Source organism: Physcomitrium patens, chromosome 2 (genome assembly GCF_059467195.1).
Source record: "Physcomitrium patens ecotype Gransden chromosome 2, ASM5946719v1, whole genome shotgun sequence".
In the NCBI taxonomy this organism is placed as follows: Eukaryota; Viridiplantae; Streptophyta; class Bryopsida; order Funariales; family Funariaceae; genus Physcomitrium; species Physcomitrium patens.
The window spans coordinates 11,124,379-11,151,072 of record NC_143411.1 but is presented as its reverse complement, the minus strand read 5'-3'; the positions used below and the strand labels follow the sequence as shown (position 1 = coordinate 11,151,072).

At 39.0% G+C, this 26,694-nt stretch overlaps 3 protein-coding genes and 1 long non-coding RNA gene across 8 annotated transcripts; 3 read left to right on the top strand and 1 right to left on the bottom strand.

Annotated features, from left to right (window-relative positions):
* The first annotated feature begins 2,102 nt into the window (after positions 1 to 2,102).
* On the top strand, positions 2,103 to 4,604 carry LOC112275985 (uncharacterized). Of its 2 annotated transcripts, XM_090246298.1 has the most exons (4): positions 2,103 to 2,670; positions 3,057 to 3,776; positions 3,923 to 3,989; positions 4,318 to 4,567. In XM_090246298.1, exons 1-3 carry the CDS (start codon positions 2,452 to 2,454, stop codon positions 3,962 to 3,964), a joined length of 981 nt encoding a protein of 326 aa, XP_090102424.1. In that variant the 5' UTR covers positions 2,103 to 2,451; the 3' UTR covers positions 3,965 to 3,989; positions 4,318 to 4,567. The 2 variants fall into 2 exon arrangements, with proteins under 2 accessions (XP_090102424.1, XP_024362658.1); XM_024506890.3 differs by having other exon boundaries at positions 3,923 to 4,604.
* A 505-nt stretch (positions 4,605 to 5,109) lies between these two features.
* On the bottom strand, positions 5,110 to 5,935 carry LOC149989738 (uncharacterized). The gene is made up of 2 exons (XR_016500136.1): positions 5,663 to 5,935; positions 5,110 to 5,333 (listed from the first exon to the last, which is right to left on the bottom strand). It is a non-coding gene; the product is annotated as an uncharacterized LOC149989738 (long non-coding RNA).
* A 991-nt stretch (positions 5,936 to 6,926) lies between these two features.
* Positions 6,927 to 15,690, top strand: LOC112275975 (DNA mismatch repair protein MSH3). Of its 3 annotated transcripts, none has more exons than XM_024506859.3 (16): positions 6,927 to 7,053; positions 7,414 to 7,848; positions 8,501 to 9,005; positions 9,251 to 9,878; positions 10,212 to 10,382; positions 10,566 to 10,730; positions 11,029 to 11,127; positions 11,373 to 11,660; positions 12,072 to 12,335; positions 12,662 to 12,793; positions 13,070 to 13,330; positions 13,531 to 13,602; positions 13,758 to 13,907; positions 14,151 to 14,404; positions 14,702 to 14,975; positions 15,114 to 15,690. In XM_024506859.3, exons 2-16 carry the CDS (start codon positions 7,497 to 7,499, stop codon positions 15,426 to 15,428), a joined length of 3,930 nt encoding a protein of 1,309 aa, XP_024362627.1. In that variant the 5' UTR covers positions 6,927 to 7,053; positions 7,414 to 7,496; the 3' UTR covers positions 15,429 to 15,690. The 3 variants fall into 3 exon arrangements, with proteins under 3 accessions (XP_024362627.1, XP_024362647.1, XP_024362637.1); XM_024506879.3 differs by having other exon boundaries at positions 7,045 to 7,184; XM_024506869.3 differs by lacking the exon at positions 6,927 to 7,053 and adding an exon at positions 7,073 to 7,209.
* Positions 15,691 to 19,717: 4,027 nt separating this feature from the next.
* On the top strand, positions 19,718 to 22,573 carry LOC112273911 (uncharacterized). 2 transcript variants are annotated; one of them, XM_024502974.3, is made up of 4 exons: positions 19,718 to 19,996; positions 21,223 to 21,503; positions 21,741 to 22,052; positions 22,245 to 22,573. In XM_024502974.3, exons 1-4 carry the CDS (start codon positions 19,994 to 19,996, stop codon positions 22,372 to 22,374), a joined length of 726 nt encoding a protein of 241 aa, XP_024358742.1. In that variant the 5' UTR covers positions 19,718 to 19,993; the 3' UTR covers positions 22,375 to 22,573. The 2 variants fall into 2 exon arrangements, with proteins under 2 accessions (XP_024358742.1, XP_024358734.1); XM_024502966.3 differs by having other exon boundaries at positions 21,220 to 21,503.
* The last annotated feature ends 4,121 nt before the right edge of the window (positions 22,574 to 26,694 follow it).

Genomic DNA, 26,694 nt, shown 5'->3' with positions numbered 1-26,694 from the left:
TCTATATATATATATATATATATAATGAAATTTATTCATGAAATTTATCAAAAATATTATAGATTTCTATGTTTCAATCTAAATTATCCAATCACTCTGAAATTTTCTCATTATTATTATCATTGTTATATTTTATGAAATTTTAAATGTGAGTAATACAAATGACTTTTTAAGAAAATAATTTGATGCATAGATAAAAATGGTTGGCAATCTAAGATCATGGTTGAAAATGAGGTTATTATGATTTATTTTTTATTTTTTATTTTTTTATATTGAATACGTGATTTACTTTAAGAATGTTTTAACATTAACAAAAACACACACACACACACACACACACACACATATATATATATATATATATATATAGTTAATAGTGATGAGAGAATTATGGAAAAATAACAATACATGCTTTCAGTATTATAAAATGTATTTTATGAAAGATTTTTAAAATAGTAATCCCACTGATTTAGTCCATTACATAAACAGGTTTGTTTTTTTAAATGATTTAGATTTTAAGAAAATATAGGCTACTTACTTTTTTTTTTTTTTTTTTTTTTTTTTAACAATAACAAAAAGGTTGATAAGAAGTATTCAATTTAATCATAACTTACTGTCAGAAGAGAATATTTGAGCTTGTACAGGTACTAGTAAACCAAGATATTTGAATAATAATTAAAAAGTTATATTAAAAAAACATACACAACACATAGATGTGAATTCCATTTCTTAAAAAAGAAAGCATCAGGTTAAAATTGATTTTTTTTCCTCCTTTTTTCTTCTTTCATAATCCTGAGATAAATAATGAAGTATAAACTATATTTTGCACAGAATCATGTTGTTTCAAAATGAATCTGTTAACAATCCTTACCAATTTCAAACCCCCTTTCCCTCCTCGGCCTCAACAAGAGTAATCTGAAACAAATAAATAGTTAAATCAAACACGCATTCCATCAAAATTTATCAGAAATTCAGCCAATTACTCAACACATCCAAAAAGTTCACCAAAGCAATTATTCAAAACCATCAAGCCCCACAGCTTTCCTGTCCCAAACACCCCAAAAAGCTTGTATAGAAAAATGATATGAAACGGAGCTTTGTAAAAATTTGTCTGCTTTGGCCAGGGCAAATCCAGCAACACGGTTGGAGGTGCCCACGATGGAAGGCGGACAAGGAGACGGCCACGAGGGACAAGACGTGGAGAGGCCGAGTGCCAGCGTGGAGCGCATCGCCCCGAACTAGGACATTCCACCATCTCTGACCCTGGAATGCCCCGATCGGGAATCTTCATATGGGATTTGAGATTCCTGGAGGCCATTGCGTGGTACCATAACGGCTCAGCCCAGCCGCTGAAAGATGCCATGCGGTTTTCTGAGCGTTGAATCCACTTTTGTGCATGGTACGAATACAAGCTTCCAAAGCTCGATTCGCGTAGGTTTCTGTATCACATTTCTACCCTTCCGAGAATCAGTGGCGGTGCTCGTATTTCCCAAAAGTATAATGAGAGTTTGAACGTTTAGGAGGGCTAGTACTGCGATTAGTTGGGAGATTAGGGCGAGTAGAGCGGTAGTTGTCATGAATTTGCTCATGTTTTGGTAGCAAACTCGTTGCGGCGAAGAGAATTTTGATTGACGTTGAGCGAGGAAGAAATCTACCGCTCTGTGCGTACGTGTGAAACATGATTAGCTCGGGGAGAGATGTATCTCCGTCGATCTTTCAAGCATAGACCCTGCCCATTTGGAAAAGTCTCGATGACGTTGACTAAGACTTGAGTCTTCCTTCTTCTTGTACTTTTTTTTTTTTTTTTTTTTTTTTTTTTTTTTCTGCTTTTTCTGGAGTGTATTTTCCTGTGGAATTCTAGAATTGTCAAGTCATATGAGGCCTGGTCGTTTTTCACAAACAAGTGAAAGAACGAATTGTCTTGAAAGAGGGGTTCCTCGTGGTCTTGGCCCAGGCGGTCAACTTCGACTGCTAAAGCACAGGCTCTCATATGTTGACCAATCTCCTTAACAAGACGCAACCTGTACATGCCCAAACGTAGTGGAAAAAGAGTCCAAAAGGGATTTGTGATATTCCGGTGGGTCAAACTCCCACGGATTCTCCCCCCTGTATGTGCCAGTCCTCCTTGTGGAACTGCTCTGGACAGCGCTGCAGATTATTGTTCATGAAGTCGTGGAGATCTGCATGCGTTCCTTGCTCCCAACCCTCCTGCACAGAGTTCAGTTTTTTACGACTTTTTGGGCATTTCTTGCACATCCCTGAGCTGCACGCAAAGGGTGGCTGAGAAGAATTTGCCTGTGGGTGTTTCTGAGAGTTGTCCGTGAATGGTTAGTTGAGGAGACTGTTGTGAGGTGGAGAACTTTCATGCACTCATGTGAGACGAGGGTCGTTGAAATTGTGAAGAAGACGGAGTGAACCGACGAGAATTTGTGCGGCTCTTTGGGGCGCAAGATGGCAGCTGAGACAATGGATGCGCAGGTCGAGGATAGGCTTGCGAAGATGGGTGTGTTTGGGTTGATGAAGGAAGCCACAAGGCTAATTGTCCAGAACTTTTGGCTCTTCTTCAGCTTTGTGACCAGCTTTACAATCCCTTGCGGCATCTTCACCGTCTTCTTGCTGTCAGCCGTTGACATTCGCCACCGCTACGGAATGGAAGAATTCATTTCAAGGGTTAGGACACGATGACTATTCCCTATTTGTGAAACCTTCAAGATTGGGATGAAATCTTGACTTTATGGGCTAGTTCATGAGTCATCCTGAGCGAATCCTCCATCAATTTTCCAAATTTAGTTCTAGCGGTTGTTTCGTTCATAGTCAAGAGCACCTCACTGTCTTTTCACGGACACGAGCTATGCAGAGGATTTTGGACGAAGTTATCAATTATGTTATGTTTCTCCTCTTCATTCATTACTTACACCGCTTTTCAGGTTCTGCGTCTCATGCGTGAAGCATTCAAATTTAGTTACCAATTTCTGGTCAGATTATTTGGGACCAATGCCATTTTCTAGGATAGGCGCCAAGGAAGTAACAACCTGGTCCGTTGTGCATGTGTGCAGGGAGAGGTGGTAATTTTGTGGTGGAAATTTGAGACCCTGCTTTCGCCGCTAGCCCTCAACTTCATTTTCATAATCCTCAACCTTCTACCTATGGCTCTACTAAATGCCGTTGTATGTACCCGAGGTGTCGTGGAATGTTACAAGGGTGACGATTTGAAAACGGCGATTAAGAACAGCTTCATTGACCTGCAGTGGGGGGTGTTGAGATTGATTACCACTCAATTTCTGTTCTGCGCATACTTGTTTATCGCCATGTATCTTTTCCTTTCTCATGAGCATGATCCAACTCTGGCCAGAATAATCAGTATCTCACGATGGGCTGCTCTTGGTCTTTTTCTTGTATTCCTCTACCCACTGCCTGCGTCACAAGTTGCCATATTGGAGCCCAAAAACTATGGCCTACGAGGAATTATGCGAGCTGCACGGTTAGCATTCACGAAGTTGTCCACTGCGTTGGGGCTAGCATTCTTCTCTTTATCATACTTGGTCCTGCTCAAGGGTCTAGTGGAAATCGTGCTCAGTGTCCCGCTCCCACCGAGATTCAAATTTCTAGTTTATCCCCCGCTCGTGGTATTTGTCGTTACCATGACCATCTTTTGGCAAGTTGTGTATGCTTTGCTTTATCTCTCTGCCAACGCACACCTTGAGTTGGAGAAGACTCTCATCCGGCCGGCAATGGTGGAAAAAATACAAGCTTCCGACATCGATCAACCCCTTCTTGTAAGTTGTTCAACCACATAAAAAAGAAGTTTCTACTGAAATTGTAAAAAGTTGGCATGCCTGTCGTCCAGTTCAACCAGTTCAAGACATATGAGGAAGTTTTACAGGACTTCAATGATTGTAGCATCTGGTTGGATTTGATGCAGACTAATGAAGTTGGTAACAGTCAGGAAGATTCGAGGAGCTGAGTATAGAGACCGATCTGGAAGGTTGGTAAGTAATATTTGCTCAATCCATGACTTCTTCCAACTCCCAGTCTACAAAACGGGTTGGTTACTGACAACAACGTGGTTCAGGAGGTAAAGTAATTGGGTAAGACTGAAAGAGAATAGTGAGATCAACCGCTTGTTGGCATCAGTATCATCGAAAATATCTCTGAACAGCCATCAAGAAAATATTATCGGAATGAGCAAAAATGATGCATTGCCTCAAGTGCGTCCATCTGTGTAGCACCCAATTTTTTTTGGGAAACTGACACCATAGTTGATTATTCTCTGTGGACTAATCATTCACGGCCTCGTTACTTCCATCGTTATATCAGCAAGGCGGTTGAAGCGTTAGAGGAATGCTGAACGAGCGCAGGCAGCTGTTGACATCGACACGAGATTCCGGCATAAGCAGCATGTATTTTAAAACAGCATGTTTAGCTCCATAAAACCCTTGATCTAAGACTGATGAGCTCATGATGAATAGAAGGACTCCGTGAACCTTAGTAAAAAAGAAGAAATAGACAAAAAACCTACATGTCTTATTCACTGCTTCAACACGCTTAAGTGCAAGTTCGTGGTTGATTTCTGGTTGTTGCCGCGTTGCTTGTTGCTCCTCAAATTGCTCAGCTGTCCTCATCGTTGTAAATCATATTATAAACCCGTGCATGAAAAGCACACCGGTAATGTGCTAAAGTAGCCACGGCGAACCCGTTGAGCTAAGAGGTGGCTGAACAGTCTGGGTTGACCTTGAATTGACATAACAATTTCTTCAGCACAAGAAACTTCAATAGCCTTGCATATTCCCTTGCATGGAAATCTGTCTCCCTTTACACACATACACACACATTATGTATGTGTAAACATACCCGGGCTCCCAACTAGCACTACCAGAAAAAGAAATGCTGAAAATCATCATGATAAATTCAATTGAAAAGATGAAATACAGTTTCCACGTGGAGTATGGTTACCACGATTGAATTGGCTTTATATTTCTAGACTTAAGCAATCACTCAAAAACCATGTAAATGGCACTACGGATTGCCAAATTAATGTGCATGAAACTTACGTTACGGGATGCTTTCAATTTCTCAACGCGAAGGGCAGCGATAAATCAGAATTATGCTTCAAACTTCGGAGATTTCGTGGAATATTAGGCCCAGCTTAATGAGTGTTTATAAACAGCCACACTTTTGCTTCTAATACATACAATTGGTTTTTCTCTGCGCACGCAAAACTGCATCTTTCACAAGCAGCCTAAACTTTAGCAGTTTCCGCAGTCTTCGCTTTTGCGACTTGCTTTGGCAGATGTCCGTGCTTGGTCCAAAAAGATCACCTCTCTCTTCTCAAGCTGCGTTTCACAAGTACAGTTTCGACAGTCTTTCACTGAAAGGAGCACATTGATGTGACTAACTCCTAATTTGGAATGTTTCTTTGTGGACTTCTCTATGCTTTTTGTCAAGTAGAGAATATGTGAAAACTATTAACTGTCAAAAAACTCAGTCGCGTCAGTCGACACCTCAGCGTTTCTGCGTGTAGTGTTAATCCACAGTTCAAGTGAGTGATCATAATATCGAGGTCATAGCTAAAGTGAAGAACACCCAGCTGAAATAAGATCGCAGGTGCTTATACCGCAATGAGCTCGAAACCTAACAAGCATGGTCCTTCTCTTGCACATACCATGGCCATGTCGACAAGCCCCCTGACTTTCGCGCTCCACCAAGGAGCTCGATATCTAACAGGCTGTGGTGCTGGAATTTGCTCCTCGGAGCAGGGATATGTTTGAAGAAGCATTGATGTCGCCATTACTTCAAAACCATTTCATCGCTTTGCCCGGCCGGAAGCTCACAATCATATCTCCCAGCACCACCTCCAAAACCCAATAAATTAGTACGACGACTTTAACTAGAATCATCTTAAAACATTCTAAAAATTTAAGATGACAGTGATCGTCGGTAAGTAGAACTTGTGATTCTGTCATCTCTGAACTATGTGGATTCCTGCGTACGACCTACAGCGTAATTTGCTGAGACACATACAGTATTCTTTAAGCGATGCCACGATCGCCAGTCACCCTTCAAACACGAGTGCAAAATTCCGCCGCTGGGCAATCTCGTTCAACGCCACAGACGAGGACCATATCTCAATAAAACTTCCACAATATTTTATACGTATCAATTGCGCTTGGGCACCTTTGTTCGACTCGTTAAAGGTCGATGAGCGGCTGCGTAGTCCAAGTGATTGGGTGTGCCATTTGGAAAAATCGAACAGGTTGAGAAACCATACGATTTCTAAAGTACGCAATTGAGTAGTCAATTCCCGATGTCAAAGAAGAAAGTGCGTTGACCTCGACAAATTGCCACTTCCCGCGATGTTCGATCTGTCACTCGAAGTTTGTCATGTCTTTGCTAATTATTAACTAAACATAACTCTGGTAGAGTAGATATTTGTTTCAACCCCCGCATGTGAGAGTTATTCTCAATAAACCAAAACGTAGGTTTAAAATTCAAACTTGAGAATTCTAACATTGTTGAATTTAGGTTTTGTACTATGTAATTTTTTTTCACCACGAAGGTTTGTCACGCTCTTTCACAGGACATTGAAGAATTTAGGGCAACATATTTTGAATCCAAAACCTTCCGTTTTTCCCCAAAAAAGCTCTTTTACTCTCACCATGAGATTCACTGAACATCTATTCCTCAACCTGAAAATCTCAGATTCTCCTTTCTTCCACAGGAGACGATCTTGAAATACTCTAATCTGTTGCGTTTTCAAAGAATAAATTCCCAGATGGAACCCACATTTGATCCTTAGAATTCGCTGACACCAGTTCATCCCAGTTGTTGGCAGCGACTGATATGATGGTTATCATTCGGTCATGAAATTAAAAACAATGAACTGCCGTCAGTGAATTGTTCATTCCCTAGAGTCGCACATAACTAGGCTTTGCCTCTCGGTTTTTTTTACAGATTGAGGGCAAATTCAGTTGCTGCTGACTGCTACCTTATGTATCACCCAATATTCGTTTTACTCGCCAAGGCGGCGCTGGGATGCACCATTGTCAGACATTGGTTTGCCTCGAATCTTCCATACTTTGGTGGAGTACATAGTGTCAATTTGGGCTTTAATGGCGAAGGGTGGAAAGCAGTGGCTGTACCTTGTCCTTCTGAGCTGAGCAGTCTCCAGCAAGAGAGGCGAACTGGTAGCAATTTTGAGGACTGACTAGGGTTGGTATCCTGATTGTGGTGTTTTCTTAGTGGCGAGCTTGGAGGGATTGGGTTGAGGTGTTCATTTGTGTTTGTGCATGTGTGGGTTTTTATTGTGGCGCGCAAGTCGGGAACTCCTTGAAGGTGTGCAGGGCTCGGAGAAGGGTAATTGGAGTGCTTTTGTTGAATGGATTGAAACCGGTGATTCGTAACTGTGGATTGTAGGAATAGGTTATGGTGGGGCACAGAGTTTTGTGAGAGGGGCTGAATCTTTGGAAACAAAGTAATGTGATTGTGGGACGGGAGGGATGAAGCGGCAACAAGTCATCTCGCGCTTCTTTACACCCAAATCTGTTGCTGCTTCCCCTGCCACTCCCTCTCCCACTGCATCGACCTCCACTGCCTCTAAACCAGCAGGTGCGAAGCAGAGCTCCAGCGGTTCTGGAACTCGACCGCTTGTGCGCATTCCGCCGGCCTCTTTGGAACCTGCTGGACCCGTGGGTGGAACACTACCATCTTCAAGAAATCTTAGTCAGGATTTTCCATTTTCGTCTACCGGAGTGAGATCTACGAAAAAAAGATCACACAATGAGGTTGGTAGTATTGAGAAGGACCATTGTGGCACAGAGGGCAGTCAGGAGGAGAGGACTCTTACTTCAGGTTGGCACTCGCACACCCGTTTTATTGCAAAGAATTCTAATTGATAACAACACAACTTTCGATTGTAGGGTTGAGGAATCTGGTTTGTTATGGGAGAAGGTTTGCATCCTCACAGAGGCTAGGTTTCGCAAGGCTTTGTCCTTCATGTAGTAAAGCTAACATTCGAAGTCTTTAGATGTATGTTTATTGGCAAGTGTCGAAATACAACGGCTTCTGTCTTCTTTACAGAGCTTTGCAAAAGCATAGGGTTTTAGATTTTTGTTCGTGGTTCAGTCTGTCTGTATAGTTTGAGAACTTTATTTCTCAATTTGCTGTGAGACATGTCGATCGTTTTCAGTTCTGCAGGAAAATTGGTTGTTTTTTCAACAGTACGAAAATGCTGAGGAACCAACGAATTCCATCACGAAGTACCAATCTAAGGATTTCTAGTTACTGTGTTGTTCTCCTTCTTGAAAACCTTTGTATTGCATTGATAAGCCTTAAGTTCTTCAGGAGCTTGAGGCTACAGATATATATCTTAGAGATAGCACTATACCAAGAAATGTTGAAGATTACCGGTGCGTGCTAATCTGAAGGCAATTATGTGTACATTTTACTTTCCAGTTTTCTGTTTTAGGTTAATGATTACTGTCGCGATGTGGTCGTTGTGCAGTCAGTGGAAGTGATGGCAGTTTAAGAGCTGGTCCTCTGCGCAAGAAGCGAGCGATCACAAAAGCTGTGACACCTATTGTGGCTCCTAATGTGGCAGAAGTCGAGGCACCTGACATTCCTATATCGGATCAGGAAGTCTTAGACTACCCCGAGAAAGATGATGAGATTTCTGAATTGCAACTTCAGAGAGAAGCTCTGCGTGGCGGAGTACCTCAATCTATCACTCCAGATACTGAGAATGGATCTGCTAGCGGAAGTGGCATTGAGGAACCTGTTCCCTCGTCTCCTCATCAACCTATTGGGATCCATAAAAAGAGGGGTTGGGCTGCGAACAGTGCAACAGTAATCCCAGCTGTTGATCCTGATCGTCACAGAAAATTTGTGGACAAATTGTTGGCACGAAATAATGAGAGGATAACAGAGGAGGAGATTCGGTATGGGAAGCCACCTTCAGGCAAATTGACATATACTCCTCTTGAGCTTCAAGTTTTGGAACTGAAGGAAAGGTAAAGAGGAATGTTTCTAGTACCTTATCGTTGTGGAAGCCTCAGTTGGAAACTTGTGTATTTGTGTGACAACATGTGAGCATATTTAAATGTGCTAACAGCAAAGAAACAGAGTTGGGGCAAGTTTCTGTTCAGGACGATTCCCTGCGATCGTATTACGTGGAAACCCGGTTATTACAATTTTACAATATTTTCTCATTTACAAGTGGAACTTGTCTTCTCTGAGTCAAATTTTTGGTATGCAGGTATCCTGATGTACTGCTTATGATTGAAGTAGGGTACAAATTCAGATTCTTTGGAAACGATGCAGAAACTGCTGCTCGTGTACTTGGCATCTTTGCGTACTACAATCACAATTTTCTGTCTGCAAGTATACCAACGTTTAGACTCCACGTTCATGTTCGAAGATTGGTGGAAGCTGGGTACAAGGTTGGAGTTGTGCGACAGACAGAAACAGCTGCCATTAAGGCCCATGGTACAAACAAATCAGGACCTTTTACCCGTGGCCTGTCAGCTCTGTACACCCGCGCAACCCTTGAGGCTGCTGAGGACCTAGGAGGTGATACAGAGGATCATGTAGGTCGTCTGCACAGCTACCTTATGTGTATTGCGGAAGATCCCATATTACAAGGTCTTGGCAGTAGCAAGAGTAAGCCGGCAAATTCAAAGAGTAAATCTGCTGAAGTTGACGATGATAAAGGTGGCTACTATGACGCACGATTAGGGGTCGTGGCAGTAGATCCTGCAACAGGGGATGTGATGTTTGGAGATTTCAAGGACAGTGTCATGCGTAACGAACTCGAAGCACTGTTGCTCACATGCGCGCCTGCGGAGTTGCTGTTGGCAACTCCACTTTCCGCAGCAACTGAAAAGGTGGCTGTCTCATACTTGTTATCTCTGTTAAAGTCCACAAATGTCTCTGTTACAGCAGCTTTACTGGGGCCAGGTGCCGGTATAAACGGCTATACTACCGACTATATACATTTTAAAGTGAACACCAAAACTCAATATGGATCATTTGTTGTCGTTTTGTTTTTGAAAAAAAATATTGGCTACACCAGGTACAGGTTAATGTCAAACAGTACAAAGAGCGATGATCGTGCGTAGTAAAAGCAGGATGCAGGCGATGAAACCTATACCACCTTGCTTTGAGTTGCTGCCGTGGCGGACTGCAAGTTTCTAATTGATATAGGCCTCGGCTTGCAGCTTGTCATAGAACATGCAGGGCCTGCCTCAGATGTCCGCATAGAGCGAATATCTCGTGATTGTTTCAGAGATGGAGGGGCTCTTGCAGAAGTGATAGCTTTTTACAAATCTAAGGGCGAAGATGATGCTGCAGATTCTGTCGAAGATGAGAAAGTAGATCCAGGTTTGGAGGTACTTTTTTTATTCACTTCTCCAATTTACTTCACTGTCGCAGTCCTGTACAAGACACCCTTCTTGAATTCGGTTAACTTGAATGCTTTGTATGAAAGAACCAGCTACCAATCATCAGAGTTGCTTGTGCGGTATTTGTATTTGCACATTTATCTGAAAATCTGTATTGAATGTTACGTGCAGGCTGTAATGGCCATGCCAGATATTGTCATGCAATCATTAGCTCTGGCATTGCGCTATCTCAGGCAATTTGGGATGGAGAAAGTGCTTAAACTGGGAGCATCCTTTCGCCGTTTTGCAGGCCATAGCGAGATGAGCCTTTCGCCAAACGCTCTTCGGCAGCTAGAGGTATTGGCTTCCGCAACTGACGAAAGCATGACTTTCATGTTAGTTTGACTTAAACTTTTCAGTGTTTTCTGTGTAAAGTATTTATAGCAGGGAATTGGATCCTTGAGTTATATCTATGTTACATTGGTATCCTGCATCCTTCTATTCAACATTAATCGTCGTCTTCATTGTGTTAATGTATATATGTTTTGATGTTAAAAATCCATTCATTCATTTATTTATTTTCCTGACGTCACTATCAAGTTGTAGACTGTTACGTTATTCCCTTAATTTGAAACTGAAGATATCTTCGCTGCAGATTCTGAGGAATAATGCAGATGGAACCAATAAAGGCACTCTGCTTTGGCTCATGGACCACACGCACACTCTTTTCGGTGCTCGCTTGATGCGCCATTGGGTACGTCCTTCTGAGCTGTCATTGATGTCAATCGATTGTTTTTGAGGGTCGTGGATTCGTGTCTAAAGTATGGATGCTGTTTCAAGTATGTGGTTTTGTTTGCAGCTTGAATAGAGCAGGTTGTCGAGCTCAAAATATCAGTTATTTGAGCAGAAGGACGTATGGTTCGTATGCACCTTGTTAGTGCCTCGTTGGCCGGAAATTCAAGCTAGAAGAGGTAATATTTGTTTTCTGCTTTTGCGCAGGTGACGCATCCTCTTCAGGATGAAGGATTGATTGCTGCGCGGTTGGATGCAGTGACGGAAATAGCGGAATCTATGGGGAGTGTGGGAGTTGCCCAAGGACACGGAAGTTTTCCTGGAAGTGGAAGGGGTGGGGGTAATGTTGGGTCATTGAGTCGCGATGCTGCTGGCGAAGGAGGGAAGAATAGCAAACAAGGTTTGCTGGTGTCACTGCTGATGTCACTGGGCAAATTGCCTGATGTGGAGCGGGGAATTACTAGAATCTTCCTTCGCACGGCTACAGCTGCTGAGGTAGTGCTAAATTACTTCTCGAAGTACTTTGATCTCTTTTAATTATGGGTATATTATATCATTTTTTTTTATTTTACTTTGTTTTACGTTCATGGATGTAGTTGAGTTTAATTCGTGAGGAGTTTCAAGTTCTAATCTTGACAGGATAATTTGATGGTTTAAACATGATTCTTTCACGATAGTATCACCAAAAAGGTAAGCTTAAGCGGTGTTCGTTTTGGGTTACTTCATCTGGTGACAGGATTGTAAAGCTTGTCTTATCGGTTGAGGACTTTTGCAAGTCATTTTACTCGTGTCTGGATTAGACAGGAAAACAAAATTCAGTCTGAGAGTTCTCTATTGTTTTGGGATGAGGACTCCAACATGAAAGCTTACGCTGAAAATTCTTTGTTTGTTTGTTTGTTTATCCAGTTTGTTTCAGTGGTACAAGGGCTAATAAAAGCGTCAAGACAGCTCCGTCAGCTGCACTTTGACCACAAAGATTCAGATATGGAGTTAGATGATGTACACCCAAAGAGTGTGAAATCTAGTCTTATGAGACGTCTAGTGGCAGCTGCTTCATCAGTTTCTGTATCTGAGCCCGCAGCTCAACTCTTATCTTCCCTCGACACTGATGCAGCAGCTTCTGGTGACAAACTCAAGCTCTTCCATTGCAGAGATGGAAAATTTCCTGAGGTCTCACTTTCACTATGTAGTGATTTTATGTGTAATAAGTTACTTGATTTTCTTGTTGAATCTTGCCAATATAGAAATTGAGTCATTGGAGTCATTACTTGGATTTTTGGCATCGTGACCAACCTGTATCAGCATCTCATGCCACAGTAGATATACTAGCATAGTTCAGAATCCTGGAATTACCCAAGAGGTAAATAATTTGGCTTTGCTTATACACACCTCATAAGGCCATTGTTGGAGGTAATTCTATGCTTTCCGTTTTGACATCCAGTTTCTAGCAGCTTTGTCTTGGACACGCATTTAAGCACTCTGTAATGCGTTCGTAGGTTAAAAATTGCCGACTTGCAATCGAGGCAATAGAGCAACAACTTGAGGACCTTCTTCCTAATATTCGAAAGGTGCTCAAGTCACCCAGGCTTGAATACATGAGTGTGTCCGGAACAACACATTTAATTCAGGTTCGACGTTTCTTTGCATTTGTTTTGATGCAAACTCGCAACTATATACCGTTGGAATATTCTGGTTGTATGACAATCTGGTCCATAGTTTTGAATTTTTGCTTCTATGTCTCTAGACATTTGGGACATGAATCTTGTGTATTATGTAGCTGTTAATATTGACTAGTTTTCGGAGTCTTGAAATCGGTATTCTGAAATATTATTATAGATATTCTCTTGGTACTTTATTGAGACAGTTCTCAAAAAGAGGTTGTTACTGACACTTGGCTCGAACAGATGCCTGTTGCACATCGAGTGCCAGCAAATTGGATCAAAGTAAACAGTACTAAAGCAATGCACAGATATCACCCTCCGGAGGTATTGGAGGCATTGGATGCCCTTACTCTTGCAAAAGAGGAGCTTAGTATCGCATGTGGGCGTGCCTGGGATGCTTTTTTGGCAGAGTTTGCTTCACATTATGTGGCTTTTCGGGCAGCTGTTCAAGCTCTTGCTGCTCTTGACTGTCTCCACTCACTTGCCATTGTGTCTCGAAACCAGGTAAATTGTTTCGTCGCAATATTGCAGCATGTTGCATGTGTTTTGTTATGGAACTGTGTAAGTCAGGAATCTGTGCATCGACATTTACAGGATGTTATTGTACGATGTACTCACATGTTGAATTACTCGTGCTTCTAGTATCATAGTTGTCCTCTAATGAACATCTGTTGCTCAGGAAACTTGTATTTGTATTTTCGCAGGGCTATGTGCGTCCAGAGTTTGTAGGAAAGTGCGACCCTTCTCAGCTGTTGATCACAGCTGGACGACATCCTGTAATCACCTGTACCTCATTCAATTATTGCACGTTCTTGATCCGCATCTGGCAAAGATGCAGTTACTGATTGTGATTAGATGATAGATCATGACTATTAAAGTATGTTACGGAACGTATCTCATTACCCACTTTGTTTTGGCCGAGTTCAACCAGGTTCTTGATGCGACGTTGCAAGATGGTTTTGTGCCTAACGACACTTATTTACAAGCAGACAAGGAACGGTGTCAAATCATCACTGGGCCAAACATGGGTGGTAAAAGTTGCTACATCCGTCAAGTTGCCCTGATTACCATCATGGCTCAGGTAAAGGTCGCTTACCTTATACGAATAGAACTTTAAGGAGAACTTGGATAATTCAGCATAGCATACCCGGCTATGTTATTGGAATATACGGCAGCTTGGACTACGTGACCGTTTCTGAAGAGGGCTCGCTTTTCCTTCCTTGCCTCCTTTCTTCCTCCTTTCTTTCTTTCTTTCTTGATTTTTAGTTTTTATAGATATAATCTTGAAAAGTTGCATTATTCATCTAATTTGTGAGTATGCCAGGTTGGTTCATACGTCCCTGCAACATCAGCTAAATTGCATGTGTGTGATGCGGTCTTCACAAGAATGGGGGCATCTGACAGCATTCAAAAGGGGTCTAGCACATTTTTTGAGGAACTCAGTGAAACTTCTTCAATCTTGAGGCGTGCCACTTCAAGATCTCTTGTTATCATTGACGAGCTTGGCCGTGGCACCAGCACTCATGATGGCGTTGCAATCGCTTACGCCACTCTTCATCATCTTCTGAAGGAAATAAGGTGGATACATCCACTTTTGCGTTTCCCTGTTGGACGAATTTTATTCAATTTATTTATGTACAGGGTTGCTATATTTCTGTTTCATGTATGTCAATCTTTGCTTTGAGACAATGGCTAAGAGCTAAAGTTGCCTGTGGGCGTCTATCCAAGTAGTGTTGACGACGGGAATTAAATTTGTAATGTCAATCAAAGGTACCGATTTTTATTCCTCTCAGCGGAGTATCATTGAATATGATGTGCTTAAATATCGAGAAATATCTCGTCTTCTTACCTGTTTGGTGCACTGTAATGTGTCAGATGCCTTACTTTCTTTGTGACGCATTACCCAAGGATAGCTGATCTCAAAGATGAGTTCCCAGGCAATGTTAGCCCGTACTACGTCTCATATTTGGCAGAGGGTCAAATAAATAAGCAATTGCCGGAAGCACAAATCCCGCCCGTCCAGAGTGAGGGCAACAGTCGAGAGTTACGTTATGCAGAAGAGGCAACTCAGAAAATTACTTTTCTGTACAAACTTGTGCCAGGAGTTGCAAGCAGAAGTTTTGGGCTGCATGTTGCTCGTCTCGCACAGGTTGACACATTTTCCCCCTAATTTCTGCATTACTTTCCGTTAGAGTCAATCATGATATTTTTTGGTTGATTTCTTGCCGGAGCTTTCAACAGTTGAAATGCCTGCCAGTGGTTTATGTTTCAAGTGTCTACTTTTCAGCTGCCTGAGGTATGCGTCCTGCAAGCAGCAGCGAAAGCTGCTAAGCTAGAAGAGGAGGTGAACTCAAGGACTGCAGCAGCAAGTGCATCCTGTTCAGAACCCGAGTCCCATTTAATGGATGTGGAGGGGACCACAAAGTTGTCGGAAGTGGCGGCTGAGAGAAGCCTTACTGGACTCTCTCTGGATGACTTGACTAAACTACTGTCCATGGTTGAAATGGCTTGTAGTCACCAGGATGAGGTCTCTGCTTTTTCTTGTGTGAAAGAAGCTCAAGCCCAAGCCAGGGCAGTTTTGAGTCTGCATCAACATCCTTAGTTGTGGATAGTAGTTGATAGTTGTTGAGGGGTTAGCACTAAGACACGGAATTTTCTGGGTAGGTTTAGAACAACCTCTCAAGCTTCTTTGAGGTTCCTTAAGTAATGAGCAATTTCATTCCCTCGATTTATTTGCTTTGACAATGTATAGAGCTAGGTGAGGCGTGCTTTCGTAATGTCCAAGTTATTTGTAATATATGTTCACTATGCCAGCTGATGCCTAACTTAGCCGTGAATTGAAGTTGGTTGAATTGATCCTTTAAGATCTAAGTTTCGGGGGCGTGCCATTTGTATGATATGTGATCAAAATTAATGAAGAGAATAGGTGTGCAGCGACAGAACAGCATATCCATTTATTATTTCCTCTTTCTGCTTGATAATGTTTTTCTGAACATTCTAGGTAAGTTATATAGCTGGAAGATGACTGAAGTCTGCTTTTTATTGTAATGTAAAGAGTATCAACTAATTCACAGCTGCAAACATAGCTTCTAAAAACCTAATAGTAAATTATGTGTGATAGTGAATCTTGTATAAAATAACCAGTTTTCAAAAGGTCAAATGGTAGGTTCTTGCTTAATTATGACAATCTACTCTGTCAATTCAGTTTTTAGTCATATTTTTAAAATTTTTACTACTATTTTATAGTACTAATAAGAATTGGTAATTATTTACTTGTTTTCAAGAATTAAATATTATTTAACAAACACACAATTGAGTGATAATAATTGTTGGTCACAAAGATTTGGTTCAAAGTATGTCTTTATATATATATATATATATATATAATTTTTTTTTTACTATTATAGAAATCTTTTACAATCTTTTGTATTTAAGGTCACCAATAAAACTTAAGAAATAAAATTCAATGCATTTTAGGCTTAACAAATTCAACTTAAAACAACCATATAATGTTTTTTAATTTAAAAAATGTATATTGATAGTTTAATGCATGTGATGCTTTTTAAAAATAAAAATAAATTTCTGAAGAATGTTAAGTTTATTGATGTTGTAAAAATTTATAATTACATTAAATATATCAAGATATTATCACGAACATACTTTAAAAATTTATTTGAATAAAATGAGATTTTTGTAGATAATCACATAATAATAATAAAAAAATTTATCTATTTAATTTACATGCTATTTTTTATGACTTATATATATATATATATATATATATATATATAATGATTGATTAAAAAAAATTGTTTGTTGTTTTATTCTTTCATGTAAGCAAATAAAAAAATCATAGTAGTAATGAGTTAAAATTACCTCAACAACAATTTAAAATGTATTATAGGGTGACAAATTTCAAACTTTATATTTATGGTCACTTTATATATTACATAGAACACAATTACTTAGAATAAATTCTTTTAGGTTTTTTAAAAATGAAATCTAGTGAGCTTAAGCTTGTAAGTAAAAAACAAGAGTAGTATATATATCTTATAATACTAGAATTTAAATAAAAAATATGATAAAAAATAGATTGTATTAAAAAAACATTAAATTTTAAAATACTTTTATTAAAAGCATTGGTAAAAGTAAACATGTTACTAAATTTTGGAGTGATACAAATTTAAATTAATGAATTGAAGTTATAAAACTATGTTTCAAAAAATCAAAGTGTTTCATTTAAACAAGATTTTATTTTATTTGTGTGCATTTGAGTTTTAATATGTCCTCAAAATAGAAAAATAGCCTTGGACTTAAGACCAAGTTCATTTAGAATAAATTGAGTTTTAAATTTATAATTAACATATAAACTTAGATATTGAAGCCAAACTTGAAAAAAACCAAACAAAAGATATTTTGGAAAATAATTAAGTTACATCATGAAGATAAAAATGATATTAAAAAATTAAATTTTGGTAACAAAATAGATTGTTTGTTGACATATTTATAAATTTAGTAAACCTGAACCTACATTGTAAGAATCTTATTTAAAAAAAGGCCAAAATATAATATCAATAATTATTAATTTTTATTTGGAATTGGTTTTATCTTTGTCGAGAAATGTAATATATATATATATATATATATATATATATATATATATAAATATATATATGCTAAAAGAACTTAATACATTAAAGAAACCAAATTGTTTGATAAGTGTTGGATCATCAAAGGTAATAGTGTGTACAAATAAAAAAATGACTAAATTCTTCAATAAATACCAAATTTTCACATAAATATATTTGCTTTAATAAATGGTTTAATGAAACAAAAAAAAATGCTTTGTTAGGATTTGCACAATACATATTCACTTTGTAGAATTTATTCTAGTATTAAAAGTGGTTTTATTTTGAAAATTCTAAAAGGTTTTATAATAACCATAATTGGTTTTTTATATATACATCTATATATCTATATATATACACTAGTGGAAACTTGTGCCATTAGCCATAAAAGAATATCATAAACTATATGTTGCAAATTAACCTTTTGTTTGAAGCTTCCTATGATGTGAAACTCCATGTTGCATGCTATTCCGCTACATTCCATGCCATTCCACATTGTAATTTCTCTAAACTCACATTGCTACTCTTAGCAATCTACAACAACATACAGATTTTGATCTGTGATTGATCAAAAATTGAGTTGTTGTTTACTTTTGCTTCAATTTTGATGAAAACAATGAAATATGTAGCCACTCAAAGATGGTTTTTTTATCCTCTAGTTTATCCCGTCCGTTTATCTTTTGGAGCTATTTTATATAGGAGATATATACACACACTATTTTTTTTTTATAGTTGTTGTATTAAAATGGATTTTAAGAAAACAAAAAAAAAAACACACACACACACATACACACACATATATATATATATATATATATATATATATTTTTAAAATAGAATTTAAGAAAGAAAAAAAATTAAATATATATATTTTAAGATATGCTAACTTTTATCTGTGAATGAATTTATAATTTATAATTAATTAAGATTTTATTATTTATAATTTATCCTAAATATAAATTTAAAATTAATGATTTTTTTTGATAATTAGTTCATCAAAATATCTCATCCAGAATAAAAGCTAATTTTACCATCAAAATATTAAAATAATTTATAAGATAGAAGTAATGATACAACTATCTTGGAAGAAGTTGCCAATTATCTATCAAAATATCATCCTCAAAATCCTGAAAGACTCTTATTCTTATTAAAGTTTCCATGACTTGAAAGAAATTTGAAAATAAATAATATGCATAACACAATTTGAGGAACATAGAAAACACAAAGCAGATATCTCCATAGTAGAATTCTCTGATTTAGGGTTATTTAATATGGTAAAAAAATGTATAAAAGGCAATTGAAATTAAAATAAACAAATCTATCTAAATCAATCTTGAAAACAAACTTAGTCATTAATTTTGTAGCCAAGAGTGGTTAGATTAGGTCTAGAATCTCATATGTGCTTAGATTTACTCTAAGATAATGTAAATGATGATTGTTGTATTTAAGAAGAAAATATAATATTCTTAACTTTGTTATGCATGAAATTAATTCAGTACATTTGTAGCCCTAACAAGGTAAACCAAGATTTATACTATATATATATATATATATATTTTTTTTTGTAGAAAACCAACACTAAACAAGAAATATGTGAATGTTATGGTCTATTATATATATATATATATATATATAAATATATATATATATATATAAATATATATATATATATATATTTTAATGAGGCATGAAATATTAGCTCTAGATAATAAGGTCAATATTCAAAATGTTCTTAACTTAGAGTTATTCAACTCAATGCAACCACTCCATTCTTTTACAATAAAAGTATAAAGAATCTAATAATGATCTTTATTTCCCTATAGATCTATCTACCCAATAAACAAATTAGTGTATTATACCTCACATGGTACATTACTATCTATTTTATTTTTAAAAAAAATGATTCTTAAAAATAAATTTAAATAGATATGTTTGAACTATTTGATCAATGGCTTTAAAATATATATATATATATATATATATATAAACAATGATAAGAATCCTCCAAAGTTATTCAACTTTCCACAAATTACGCTTCTATAATTTTTAAAAATCTTTTCAATACTCAACATTTTGAACTTCATACTCAACATTCTTTTTGAAGGGATCAAAACCTTTAAAAAATCATTTTCACACATCTACAAAGATTTTTTCGCATATCTAAAAAATTCATGGACTTTGATGCAGTCCATGTACCACAGGCGTAGATGGAAGTTCGTAGATAGACCGTAGAAGCCCAGGCATGCAGAGGGCTGAGGAACTGGAGCTCTCGTTGTCGTCGTCGTCGTGGTGTTTTTCCTCTAGGGCCTCGTGAAGATCGACGTGCGAGGGCGATTGGGCCCGTCTTTTAAGTTTGTGTCTTTGTGTGCGTGTGATGTTTTTGTTGTTGTTGTGCATGTGGGTTTACATTAAGATGCGGTTTTGCGGGAGGGAAATTCGAGGGGACTGGAGAATGCTTGGGTGCTTGAGGTGACGCTCCAGCTTTCTGGTTCGGTGTGTGTGCAGCGTGCGAGGCGATTGCTCGACGTCGATACGATTCATGGTTCGTCCCTGCTTTCGCCTCGTAGCTTTTTTGCTGATTGTGGTGATGCTCATTGGAGTGTTTTCCTCTGCTTTTTCATTGGGAGGTTTTGTTCGTGGAGGAATGCAAGGCTGCGTATTCGTTGGTTGTGGCGTCTGTTTTTTGGGTGATGAACGTGACAGGTTTGATGAGGATTTTATTGGTGTGTTTTTTTCCATCGCTGGTGGAGATCTGCAGCGTTTCTTTGTGTATCGGCCATAAGAAGGCCAAATGCGGGTGAATTGGGGAATTGGAGGTTGTAATCTGAGGACTGACTGAGTTTAACTCCCTAGTTTTTCAGGCGAGGGGGAAACTCATGGTTGTTGATCAATTGGGGGACTGTCTTTGGATCTTACGGGTTCGCCTAACCCTCTCATGAAAATTCTTACGCCAATGTGACGATTGTGATGTCCCGTTTGTTGTTTCGACGAGGACCTCACCTTGATTTCGTGCGTGGTTCCTTATTCAATGTGTGAACTGCATGATGGCGAGGGCTTTCGGTGCGCCTGAGAATTCTGAATCAGTTCTTGCACGGTTTTTCCACGTGCGAAAATTGTGTTGCACTAGACATTTCATTTCTTCATGTAGCCGACTAAACAATCCGACTTACGAGGGTCATTATTAGAGATTGATCTGGTTTTTCGGTAGAGTTAATTTGACTACTGGATCAGTCATCGTCGAAAAAGCTTTTCTTGTCCTATCTTAATTCTTTAGTAATTCCCTCTGTAGTTCACCCTTCAAATATTGTGACCACCTTTGAAGCCACTTGTGAAGATATTCCTCAAAGCTCTACTGGACTTATGTCAATCCGAGTGATGTGTAGCTTGAGTCCAGAACTTGGACAAAAACGAATGCTATGCAACAAAGTTTCCAACTGTAGGTCATTGCTGTGCTTGCTTAAAGAAGTGCAAATGCCTGCTTCTCTCGTTCTTGTGAGTTCGTTTAAATCCGAGATGATTTAAATAATTGAATCTCGTTTGAAGAGTAATGAGAGGACCAATTCTTGTCTCTTACAGGAAAACAATCACCTTGAGAAGAAGGCTTGTCAATACTAAACCCGTCTTTGAGATTTGAAAGAGATATATTAAGCTCATCTCATCATTCAAAGTATTATAAAAAATACTTTCAATCGCTACTCACTCGATCACCTTTTGCTTCTGTTATGTCACATTCACTAACAATTGTTTTACGAAAAAACATTTTAGCAGCAAGTGAAACATATAATGTGTCAAGCAGCGAAGATGAGTCACGTATCTTATGAAGCGATGAAGGGCTCCCGTTGCTCCCGGTGGCAAGACTACGCAAGAGAAGTGTGGCATCTTGTAAAGATGATGTTTCTTACAAGTCTTTTGTGCGCAACGTTGCTGTTGCTACCCCTTACAACCGGTCGAAGTAAAGCTGGTTATGTGATGGGAAAAAACGGCACTGAGCACATTTCACCTTTTCTGGCCCTGCTCGACAAGGGGCAGCCATCTAGAGTTCAAATTCTGTAAGTGCTCTGTTGTATTTCCTTTTTATGAACGAAAATATACTACTTTTAAAATGAGTAAATGGTTCCATTCCGTCACTGGAATTAATCACCATGTCTCTTGCGTAAACTTTCATCTGAACTGAGGACGAATCAGCTATGAATTCGATTTTTTCTTTTTCTTTAAAAGCTCCACAATTGACCCGAGAATCTCGACAAGATTTGTGATTCAGGATATCAAAATTGGCATGCTTGCAGGGAAACCGACTCAGATATAATGAAGATGATCAATGGGCATTCCACGCTGGAGCTTAAAACAGTGGTAATTGCAGAGACGGTGGTTCCATTCGACGAACGCAACCTTCTGATTGAATATGTGAAACGGCAGCTCGATGCATCTGGTGTGATGAGTGAAGAGCAGAAGGAAGCAGTGCTGACCATGGTCGATGTGGGTCCAATGGAGGCTCTAGTCACCAAGGAAGAGATCGGAGAGAAGGGAACTCTTAGCAACTCAGCATTCACGGCTCTGATCAAGAAACACGAAGAGAATGTTCACTTCATGCTCATTGGGTGATGTTCTCTTGGCTTCACTGAATTACTCTTTTCCCAGATGCTAATTCGCATATCGCAAAAACCAGTAATATGGGTCACTCACCAATGATACTACATGCTACAAGATATGTTTATATGGTTGTTTTCTTTTGTTTTGTTTTTCCTACGATGACAATCACTGCTAATTAATGAACTTCTGGATGGTTGCAGGGTTCGAGCAGAGCCACGGTTGGGTTGGAATTGGATTCCGTCTTCACAGCGCAATGCATGGAACGATGTGCTGTCCCGCGTCGTTGCTGACAAGGTGCACAAATTGCTAGTTGAGATCATCCACCCATAGACTTGACCATGCAGGAAAGAACACTTTGTAAAAGCCTGATTTTGAAGGTTGTTGTTAACGTGGAGACTTGGTTTCAGCTTAAGAAGCTACAACCACCTTGTTTACTTTTTATATTTAGTATTGAACCAAGATCCCACATAATTTGATGTAAATATGGCTTCGATTTTCGTTATTTCTTACACCGCAGCTTGATTCTGTACTTACGCATCTCTTCTGAGAGTATTTTTTTGTTTTTGTTTTTGTTTTTGTTTTTTGTTTTTTTTTTTTCCCTATCAAGTAGTCCTTTTGATCGCTTGGAGTTGTTTTTTTAAACAATACAAAACATTAATTCTGAAATGACATTCAGATGAGAAATGTTTTGTATTGTTTAAAAAAATGATTTTTTTTTGTCTTTTTTTCTTTTTTCTTGATCTTTTTTTTTGGGAAAATAATATATAATTATATACTGAATTAATTGAGTTTTCAACGATGTGGATTGTGTTCAAATTGTTATGGTTATATAGTGTTTTATTATATTTTTGTTTTAATGATTGGTGTAAAATCAAATATTTCTATAGATCAAGAATTCAAGATAATTTAGTATAATATTACTATTTTATATTTTATGATTTCTAAAGATATATAAAGGTATTTTTATATTTTTGATGGTTTTTTTTAAAACAAATTTCTACATAGAACTACTGGAATTAAAAGTTTTTTTTAATGATCGATTATAGTTTAAAATGGTTTTTTAAAGTTTTTTTTGTTTGAATAACCAATAGATCAGTCTATTTACTAGTATATTATGTAGATCCAATTTTACTCTAAGAAAATCTGAATACCGAAATTAGACCTCACAATCAGTTGTTGAAAACATTAAAAAATATAAATTACACTATAATAAAATCAAAAAAAATCACTACTATTAGATTGGTCAATAAACTAGTATTTTCTCTGTGCTGTTTGTCCAATCTAAATTACAACTATAAACTCTATCATTTAAAAGTAACTTCAAGAATAGTTACATTAATGGAATTTTTTAATATCAAAATAGTGTATCTATTTGTAAAAACTCCTGAATTCTTTTAGTAAAAAACTTCATCTCATATATTCATCCAACTATTTTTGGTATTTAATAAACTTAACATAATAATGTTAATTCCAAGAATATCTTTCCATGTTATTAAATTACAAATACGCTACAAAACTTATTTATCCATTTGATAAATGTAAATTATAGAATATTCAAAAATTTCTCATTTTTATCATTTTGTTATAGTCAACTAAACATTGCAAACTAATTTTTGAGGAACTAAAATTTTCAGTTCTCCATTTCCAGCTATAGAGACTTACTAATTTAAAAATCACCACAATCAATCAAGCTCTAATATAATTGCCACAAATCACATTGTCAAGAAATTACAAAAAAATTCACACATCAAACTTCCTATTCCACAAAAAAATAAAATAATGGAGTTGCAAACAATATGATCAAGTAGTTTCACCATGAGATTAAGCATTTTTTAATTTTAATTTTAATCTTTTTGCTAACGCAAAAGGACTAGTTTAACCATTAAAATTCTCAAAATTTAGAATTCTCACAACGTGTAAATCTCATGAACTTAACTTCCTCCAGAACGCCACACTAATTCTGTAACTGTTGAATGAATGATAAACTTCACTCATTCATCCATAAGCGAACGAGAATCTGGTGGTGATTTCGAAGGCCTCAGTGGGGGCGAGCCATCGGTGAGCGTGCCATTCTCGGGAGCGGCGAATTCGGCATCCTCGGGACGCAATGGAATTGGGGGGGATACGATTTCGGGAGTGCACTGATCAGAAGTGCTGGAAGTGCGCGGCGTCGCAGAGTGTCGAGACGGCACCGCGACACTTAACGGGGAAGTAGAAGTAGTAGAAGTAGTGGTAGTAGAAGAAGAAGAAGAATAATCACTGAGCTGCCAGAAGCCGCAGTAGTCGACCTCGATGTAGCCGGCGGGATTGTCAATCGGGCCATAACTTGAGAGATCTTGCCCCGCCCACCCTCCACTCTCATTCACTTCCGTAGAGAAGTAGATGCCGTTCGGCATTGGCGACCACACGCGGGCGGAATTCACCTCCTTCCCATTCCAGTACCATTTCAATCCCCCCGGCTCATGCAATAATCCGTAGGTCGCCCACTCGGACGGTGTGTCTGGGAGTCTCATCAGCTTGAACGCGACGGATCTGTGGTTCGCGCCATATCCACCCCAGTGCACCGCCGTGTTGCCGTGCGATGAGACGTCCGCGCTGCTGCCATCCTTCGCCCGGTGCTCCACCACGTCGATCTCTATGCCTCCGTCTATCTGCCCCGGTGGTACTGGGTTGTCCCGCATCCCATCGGGCAACAACCAGAACGCGCTGTGCATTCCCTCAGCTCCCTGGAACCGGCACCGCGCCTCGTAGTAGCCGTAACCGAATGTCTCCTTCGTCGCTAGTCGATCAATCCTGTGGAACCAATCCGAGAAAACGCAAACGCGCAAAACCGACTTCCCTCCGTCGGGGTCTGGCACAATCTGCGCACAGTATGGCTCCCAGTGAATCTCTTTGTTGGACTTCGCATCCCACTTCCATTTCCTCCTCCCCATCGGATGCCGCCATTTCGTCTCTAGACTCTCTGGAGTGGAGAAATCGTCCATAAACACGTTGTGCCACGATTGCCCAGTTTTCGGCGCCAGGCCCGGCTCACGCATGCCTGTTTGCGTCGCCATGCTCAAATGCAATTCCGCGATGAACCGCCAAGCAGTCTGATTGATATCCCCACCCCACCCTCCTTCGCTACTTAAACGCCCATCAATCGATTCCGTAGCTTCGGATTCTTCGACTTGCTATCGATAGCGGCAACTTGACGGATTTACCACGTCCTCACCGTGAGTTGATTCCACTCTACCTTCAATTGGAACCGACATCTGCTTGCTTCGTACTTAATCAAAATTTCAAGCGCAGTTATCTGAACCTAGTGCAGGCTCAATGTGCTTCAATAATTGCTTCACTGTCCAGCAGTATACGCTTTTCCTCTCCGTGAAATCCTTCCATTTAAAGTCAAATCGAGAATTTCTATTTTAGAGTCCTGCACCGTCGTCCTCTCTGGTGCAAGGGAGTTGAAGCCGAAGCCCTGACATAGCTTCCAGTACAATCTTGCTGATGACTTTGACAACACTATTTTCCACGTCTTTCGATGAGAGATCATTCTTTCGTATGACATGGAACGTGGAGTAAGAGATCACACTCACTATTGCGAAAAACTAGCATCAATATTGGGGTGTGTGGACTTCGGAGCATGCTCGTGTGGCTTATCTGCTACGATAGTGAAATAAAAAAAATTGAGAATCAGTGGCTTATAGTCGTAGTAGGCTGCTGCGTGAAAGGTATCTGAAGACACTGTGTAATGTGTGCGTTTGAAGTCAACCCAGTTGCTGAAGGAAGAGATTACCACCTTGTGTGTAATTCGTGGAGAGAGTAACTGCGAACTGGATAAGAGTGAAGGACCTTGCCGAAGAAATCGGCTGCGCATCAAATCAAAGAATGATCCACCAGAAAACTTGAAACTGAAGAAAGATACCTGGTGCGGCCATCTTCTATTACCTGTTGTGGCTAGATTTGATTGTGTGTCCATGGTCTTCAATGCAAGTTGCTGTTCAAGCATGCTGGCGAGTTAAATCCTTATCCAGATTGAGTTGTAGTTCAGTTCACGGAACTCCTCCGTACCAGACATTCTACCCAGCCCTTTTCAGTACTAGGGTCTCTGCAACTGGTATCTGTATGTGTGTCACCGCATTGCTGACACTTGGAATCTTTGATAGGATTCTTTAAAAAATGTGGAACGTTATTTTCGTGCTCTTGGTTGCGTGTCTGTTCTTATACTGTTTCGCAACTTCGCTTGTGTTCAGAAGACTTAACAAAGTCAGATCCTGCAGGTGGGCGTTTGATAAAACTACAGTTTACTGTAAGCGAGAGTTGCTTCTACCTTGTTAATGAGGCACCTGACAAGCCTTTCCAACGATCCACATGTTAAGAGTCATTATTCTTTAAGTGAACTGCAGATTCTTCAACGCCAGCCAGAACTGCCCCACACAATAACAGGAAGTTGAATTGAATAAACCTCATAAGATAACCACTCCGCTACGATTTGTTTAACTTCATGTTCCAGTCGCTTTTCACATGGTTCACATGAATCGCATCCAGTAATAAGTGATCATATATAGATATATATACGAATAAAGACCAGACAGTTACTTGACCTCGTTGAAGATTTCGCTACATAACTTCGGACGCAGGGAAACCTTGAAATTGCGGCTTCTTCTT

Bases quoted from the DNA above. Each gene is read 5' to 3' on its own strand.
- LOC112275985 (XM_024506890.3), top strand. From the start codon at position 2,452: ATGGCAGCTGAGACAATGGATGCGCAGGTCGAGGATAGGCTTGCGAAG. The intron at 2,671-3,056 runs GTTAGGACACGA...GCATGTGTGCAG, and splicing joins TGGAAGAATTCATTTCAAGG to GGAGAGGTGGTAATTTTGTG. The intron at 3,777-3,922 runs GTAAGTTGTTCA...GATTTGATGCAG, and splicing joins ACATCGATCAACCCCTTCTT to ACTAATGAAGTTGGTAACAG.
- LOC112275975 (XM_024506859.3), top strand. From the start codon at position 7,497: ATGAAGCGGCAACAAGTCATCTCGCGCTTCTTTACACCCAAATCTGTT. The intron at 12,794-13,069 runs GTTCGACGTTTC...TGGCTCGAACAG, and splicing joins GAACAACACATTTAATTCAG to ATGCCTGTTGCACATCGAGT. The intron at 13,603-13,757 runs GTAATCACCTGT...GAGTTCAACCAG, and splicing joins TCACAGCTGGACGACATCCT to GTTCTTGATGCGACGTTGCA.
- LOC112273911 (XM_024502966.3), top strand. The intron at 21,504-21,740 runs GTAAGTGCTCTG...GCATGCTTGCAG, and splicing joins CCATCTAGAGTTCAAATTCT to GGAAACCGACTCAGATATAA. The intron at 22,053-22,244 runs GTGATGTTCTCT...GGATGGTTGCAG, and splicing joins GTTCACTTCATGCTCATTGG to GGTTCGAGCAGAGCCACGGT.